We start from the raw sequence: 6626 nt of genomic DNA on the forward strand, positions 1-6626 counted from the left end.
AGGGAATTCCGAACACCGGCCTCTGACGGGGAACGTCCACCGGAGGGATCTCCGCCTCCTGGATCGGCTTCTTCTTTTTCTTCTTCTCTTTCCACTGTTTCACTACATCTGCGGCCGTCAAGTCTTTCGACTTCTTCTCTTTGTGTTTGTCTTCCTTGTGTTTCTCTTCCTTGTGTTTTTCATCTTTGGGTTTCTCTTTGATTTTAAAATCCTTTTCCTTTTTCTTGGAGAAGCTGGGTTTCTTGAAGACGTGTATTCCCTTGGAGCGCTTCAGCTTGGAAGGACTTTCGGCTTCATCGCCGGAGCTGTCCTCTTGAAACGCAGCGTAACCTTCCGCTGTGAGGTAGAGGAGGAGAAGGCAAGAGGACAGCTGTCAGTCTGCTTAGGTTCTAGACAGGGTGTCACCACAGGGAGAGAACGAGGAGGAGAGAGAAGCAGCAGCAAAGGGAATTAAAAAATAGCGCCTGACCCTCCCGAAGGTTTTCTGTAGTCATTACACAACAAAGCGGACAGGGATTAAATCAAGGTTGGGTAATCCCATCAAAGATAAGCCCCGCAGCTCCTGAACCATCTCAACAATTCATGCTTTAGATACTTACTCATAATGGCAATGTCCATCTTACGGGCTAGTTTCCCATCTAACAGTCAAGGAAATGCAAAATAAAAACAACTGTCTGGCAACTTCTCTACGTTCCTGTAACCGACAGTATAAGAGGCGCTGTTAAGGATCAGCTACCACGGACACCTAAGTCCAACAAGCTTCTATTACGAACAAACCAAACCGCATCCACCTAACGCCCCCATCCCTTTCCAGAATATTACCCATTTTAAGACCATGAAGTTCCAGCCTCAAAGTAAACCCAAAGCCCGAGCTCCCTTACTGGTCCAGCGGAGGAACAGAACCGTTCCAGCAGCGCTGGCACACCACCTGTCAGCGAAGGCGCGGGTTGGCCGTCAGCGTCAGCGAGGGCATCAGCGAGCCCATGGGCGCGGCACGCTTTCAGCGGCCAAACACCAAGAGCCGTCCAAGGCACTGCCCAGTGCTGTTACCCGCCGCCTCGCAGCCGGCCCTGCCTGCCCTCGACGAGCTGGGGGGCTCTGATTCTCACCGGTGAAAGACGCCGAGCGCCAGAACCAGGGGATGTTCAGTCTCCTCCAGTTCTGGGCTGTGTGAAGCTGCAGTTTCTCAGCTGTTTCAGCACGTCCAAGGAGCTGGCTGAATTTTGAAGCCGCCCTGGCTGCTCCGCCCTCATCTTTCCCGCTGGGCAGCTGCAGCAGCTCCCAGTCCCACACTGGGAACAGCGTCAGCACAGGGGACCCAAGCTCAGCAGTTGCTTTCGCCCACAAACAGAGCATCTGCCCCACGTGTTTGAACACTCCCTGTTGCCACACAAACCCTGGTGCTTTCCGAGCTCTGTGGTCACGTACACCAGCAACAGCACATTGCTGAAACTGGTATTTCTTGACTTCACGAGAAGACATGAAGGAGCAAGTTACACACAAAACCAGCCTAGTTTAATTTGTCTCAGTAACACCAGCCAACCAAGTTTAGAAACCTGTACTAATGACAGGGTCCCAGAGCATCTCCCACCCATACCGAGAGGGGGCTACGATGTCTCTCAGCGTAGCCCGATGTTCTTTACTGAACTGCTGGTAATAAAACCCCTGTATTCCTTTCACCAGTGACACAATAAACAACCTAAACTCACACCGAAATAAAACCAGCAAAAGCACTCGACAAACCAGGTGATGGTAAACTGGTATTTCTGTCTGCTGGTTCCTCAGGACTTCCAGTGCTAACAGGCTGTGTTCTCCCATCATTCTGGCGTACACCAGTGACACTTTCCTGCACCTAAACCAGCCCTAATTTAATAAACACTCCAATTCTGCACTCGGATTACTGCAAAATAAGAAACTTGCCTTTATTTGTTTAAAAACAGTTATGGCCACTAGAAGGCAGGTGCTTAAACCATCTGCAGAGTGTGCAGTAAAGACACAGCGGTGTACAGAAACACACAGTGGTTTGGCTGTTCAACAGGGTGTAGCAACACAGAAAGATGAACGTGATATGAAGAGCATCTAATCAAAGAATGGTTTGGGTTGGAAATGAGCAGAGAATAAGTAACAACTTATTCTGTAGAACTGACACAATTGTTTAGGCTGGAAGAGACTTTTAAGCTCCTCGAGTCCCCCTGTTCCCCCAGCACTGCCAGGTCCCCACTGACCCCTGTCCCTCAGCAGCACCTCGACACAAGGGCTGGGAAACCCCTCCAGGGACGGGGACTCCACCACTGCCCTGGCCTTCTTGGCCACCTGGGCACACTGCTGGCTCCTCTTTAGCCGCTGTCACCAACACCCCCCGGGTCCTTTTCCCCGGGCAGTTTCCAGCTGCTCTTCCCCCAGCCTGGCGCATTGCAGGGGGTCGGTGTGACCCAAGGGCAGGACCTGGCACTTGGCCTGGTTGAACCTCATACCACTGGCCTTGGCCGATTGATCCAGCCTGGCCAGACCCCTCTGTGGAGACTCCTGCACCTCCAGCAGATCAACACACCCACCGAACTTCATGTCATCTGCAAACTGACTGAGGGTGCTCTCAATCCCCTCGCTCGGATCACTGATAAAGATTACAATGACCACCTTAGAATCTCCAGCAGACCTCCCCCAGCATGGAGCAGCCACCACTACCACAGGATCCATCCCCACTAGCACTCCGCACAGAGGTGAAGGATCATAAGCACAGAGGTATCTTATCACATCACTGCTCTACCTGGAACAGCTGGGAACACTACCAGAGCTTTTGCGTGGTCACCAAACGTCCACATGGATGAAACACTCCTGAGCAGAAATTACGTTGGAGAAAAATCCCTTCAGATGAGAGAAGAGGCTGGCGTCTTCCACCTGGCAGGATCTAGCAGAAAGCTGCAGATCGCAAGAACCTCACACAAGGCAAGTGCCTCGGGAAGGACATAAAGGTTAACACTCAGCCCGGAACCAAAGATTGCTCAGAGCAAGGGCCCAAGTTAACAGGAGGAATATTTCAGCCCTCATCTACATCCCAAAAGAACATAAGGGAACCACCCCCTTGGCCAACACATCAGGGATTCAGGCTTCAGAACGATTTCCTGAAGAACTCAGAGGAGCTCCCAGCAACGCCACTGTTGTCCTTTCACAAGATAAGTTTACAGTTCAACCAATCCTCCGTTTTCCCAAGAATTATACACAGAAGAGGAAAATGTCATGGTTTGAATTCCGTTTGTTATGGCTTTATCACCCCATGATCACTGCCTGGTGGTGAAATGTTCATTTTAAATGTCACTTACATCGGTTCCCGTCTCCTATAAACCATCAGTGCACAAGAAATACAAATGTATTTTTGCTCTCCTGCATGGAGAAGAGATGTGTGGCAGGGAACAGAGTTAAAACTATCCCAGTAAAAAGGAGATCCATTTTAATCCCTAGTAAGTCCCCTAATCTAACCCGCTCTGCAGCTGCTCAACACTCAGGCTGTGCCAGAGGAGCGGAGACATCAGTGGCTGAAACATTTTCCCTGCTGCTGACGTTCCGCGTGAAAAACAATATTCTGTTTAATTTTCTATCACCTCCAAAACATTTTTGGCACATTTTCCCCCAGGGTAATTCCTGTTTATTATTAGGTTACTGCCTTTAGTATAAAAAAATCAAATTGTTGTTTTAACCACAGAGCAACAACCATCTGTTGCACTTCTGCAGTTCACAGGTAGCGTATTATCAAAACACGCCCAAATCTTGGTAGGACTGAAGTTCCACACAGTTTCAGAGCCTGGATGACCTCGTCATGAATTCACTAACACTCTAAATTCAACAGACCTTCACTCTGTCCTAAGTTAAGATCAACACTTGTCTTTACCTCATGTAAATTATATCTGTTTAAACCCCAGCTGCCACCACCACGGCGGCTTGGGTATTGTCCAGAAGGCAGAAAGTGAAAAGAAACAATCTGAAAGCGTGCAACAGAATTTAAAAGGTGGAAGACGCGAAAGAATTAAAGCTTTTGCATTTCTGTGGTTTTTTGAGGACTTTTCATACCTTTAAAGCTTCTTTTAAGTAACAACAATTGCTTTCCATCAGCTCTAAGCTGGGTTGTAACCTCTGGCATGAGAAAGCAGTTACGCTAATGTGCGCAGAGCTGCGTGTGGCTGCTGAAGCAGCATTCCTCCTCCTCAGCCTTCAGCCCATCAGTCACCACAATCGCACCATGTACAACCCCCTAACAATCCCCCTTTACAGGGGTCCAACGCAGAGCTGTGACAGAAAGCCGATTTGCGGAGTTACGAACCAACTGCTAACAGCCTGGAGTTAGAGCTACCCAATCAACACCGGATTTTCATCACCAATCCCATCACCACAACCACTTAATCCCTGCAGGAATTTCAGCTGCGGGTTTAACTGGTCGGATTGGAAGCAGGGCAGCGGCAGCAGATGCGGACAGGAGGAGTCCAAGGAATCCCCACGGTCGCTCGGACAGAAGATGGTGTGTCGCCTCGTCGGGTTTGACGACAAGGGCATGTGCTTGGCACCTCTATCCGCACAGCCAAACACCCAGCTGTTTTTTGGGGAAGGTGTGGGGTTTTTTTGGAACAGGTATTGCACAAAGCCTGTTTGTACAAGTTAAACTGCCTCCGCACCTAAACAAGTGTAAAAAACCCACTGGGTTACTAAGCAGCTCTGAGAGAAAGAGAATTTAGAAGCATGAAATAAGAGGAGTTGCCCACTCACTTCTTTTTTCTTTCTTCTTGAATTTTCCTTTCTTCTTCCCATGCTCCTTCTCATCATCCGATACTATGTCGGGAGGCTCATGCAAGCTGTCGTGCGGCGGCGAAGGCTCACCGGTGCGGTACAGTCCGGGGAATTTGGTAGGGCTGATTTCTTCGGAGCTGGGAGTCCGCGCCAGGCCCCCGCTGTGCTCCACCCGACGGTGCTCACTGGGGCTGCTGGTGGGAGGCAGGAAGCACTCGGTCATTCTGAAATCCTGATGTCCAAGCGAAATCTTCTGCTACCTGTCCATCACACCTGCAGCAGGGGGAAACCAAAGGCATCATGCGTTATCGGCGTATTTTAAAATGTGAAATAATTCCTACAGTATCCATAGGCAGCTTGCACACTGGCTGCTAATATTTACTATATAATTGTTGTAATAAAATACTTCAAATTTCTGACATAAAACAGATCTGTCTGGAAGCTCACAGTGTTTGGGAACACTCAAGGCAAAGATCATTTCCATCTTTCCCAGCATATTTTATAGATGCAAATGAGAACTTGCCTGGCCTGTCACAATAAGGGGGGAAAAAAAGAGTTAAAGCAAATCCGTCTTCTAATTATCCTAATGCAAATTAAAGGAGGTAGAAAACGAGTAAGTTTTGCTGGTACACAACAGCTCCACATTTGCAGAGGCTCGATCAGATCATGTGCACCCAGATGCTCTGGTTTGCTTGCGAGTTAGGGCCTGACATGAAAATTGCTGAAGAAATTGGAAGACAAAGAGAAGGAAAAAAAAGATTATTTTTTCTTTAGAGATTATTTTTCTACGCCAGTTGCACAGCCTGGCTCTTTGCACAGCCTGGCACTTTGCACAGCCTGGCTCTTTGCACAGCCTGGCACTTTGCACAGCCTGGCTCTCTGCGCAGCCGTGCAGGAGTCGGGGCAAGCATGAGGAAGGCTGAGAGCTGGGGCGAGGTGCCCTGCGCTGCAGACTCGACTTGAGCAAGGGGGCTGCACGGCCAAAAGAAAGAGAAATAAAATGACCCACAAAAGCCACGTTAAACCTATTTCCAGGAGTGTTTTAGTTATGACACGAGTGGAACAGCTGTAGCTGTACATCCAGGTGGAACAGCTGTAGCTTGGTTTTGGCCGTGCTGTTATATTTTTAATTCATTTTAGCGACTCGGTTCCCAGGGTCTCATTGACAGAAAAGCACAACGTGGGCTTGTGCCTTGCCGGGTTCATCGTTATAACCGTGTCCAGCTACGCGGGTCCGCGGGAGGGCTGATGGCTCTAAACGCTCGTCCCTCAGTTCTCCGTAGGCAGAACACGGTCAAAACGTGCTGTCTGTATGGAAGTGTCCCACTGCAGGAGATCACTCACAGAGGGCTTACAGAAATGAAGTCACTCAGAGCAGAATGTGAACAGCAAGACACGGAATTATGATGAGAAACAAAATATTCATGAGGGCTTTTAATACCAGCCATTCTTTATTCTGGCTAAGGCAGAGACACAGTCTAAAAATGGAGATAATGGTGCGCATTTGTACATGCAACAAATGACGACTGCACTTCTGTTTCATATTTTTCATTTTACAGCTTTAAGAAAGCATTAATTTCCTGCATACATCACTTCCTAAGGCTTTAAATGAGAGAGAAAATCCACGGTGCTCAAATTATATCATCAGAATCAGTCTCCTGCTTTCTCCTCCCCTCATTCGTTATTCAGCTGGTTCCTTCTCGCCCGCGGCACACCGCTTCCTTGTGGATAAAGTTACCACAGACTGGCTTGGGTGGGAAGGGACTTCCCAGCTCCCCCAGTCCCACCCCCTGCAGGGAGCAGGGACATCTGCCCCCAGAGCAGGGGGCTCAGAGCCCCAAGGGCCAACC

General features: G+C 49.0%; 1 protein-coding gene across 1 annotated transcript in view; it reads right to left on the reverse strand.

The window, feature by feature from the left end:
* Nucleotides 1-5053, reverse strand: part of RALBP1 (ralA binding protein 1) — an 11578-nt gene extending 6525 nt beyond the window's left edge. Inside the window, exons 1-2 of the mRNA XM_010144018.1 lie at nt 4756-5053; nt 3-336 (exon numbers count right to left, since the gene is read on the reverse strand). Of these exons, the coding sequence (XP_010142320.1) occupies nt 3-336; nt 4756-4999 (578 nt within the window). The 5' untranslated portion in view covers nt 5000-5053. The remainder of the gene's footprint in view (nt 1-2; nt 337-4755) is intronic.
* Between the last annotated feature and the right edge of the window lie 1573 nt (nt 5054-6626).

Source organism: Buceros rhinoceros, unplaced genomic scaffold, assembly GCF_000710305.1.
Source record: "Buceros rhinoceros silvestris isolate BGI_N320 unplaced genomic scaffold, ASM71030v1 scaffold7259, whole genome shotgun sequence".
Taxonomy (NCBI): Eukaryota; Metazoa; Chordata; class Aves; order Bucerotiformes; family Bucerotidae; genus Buceros; species Buceros rhinoceros.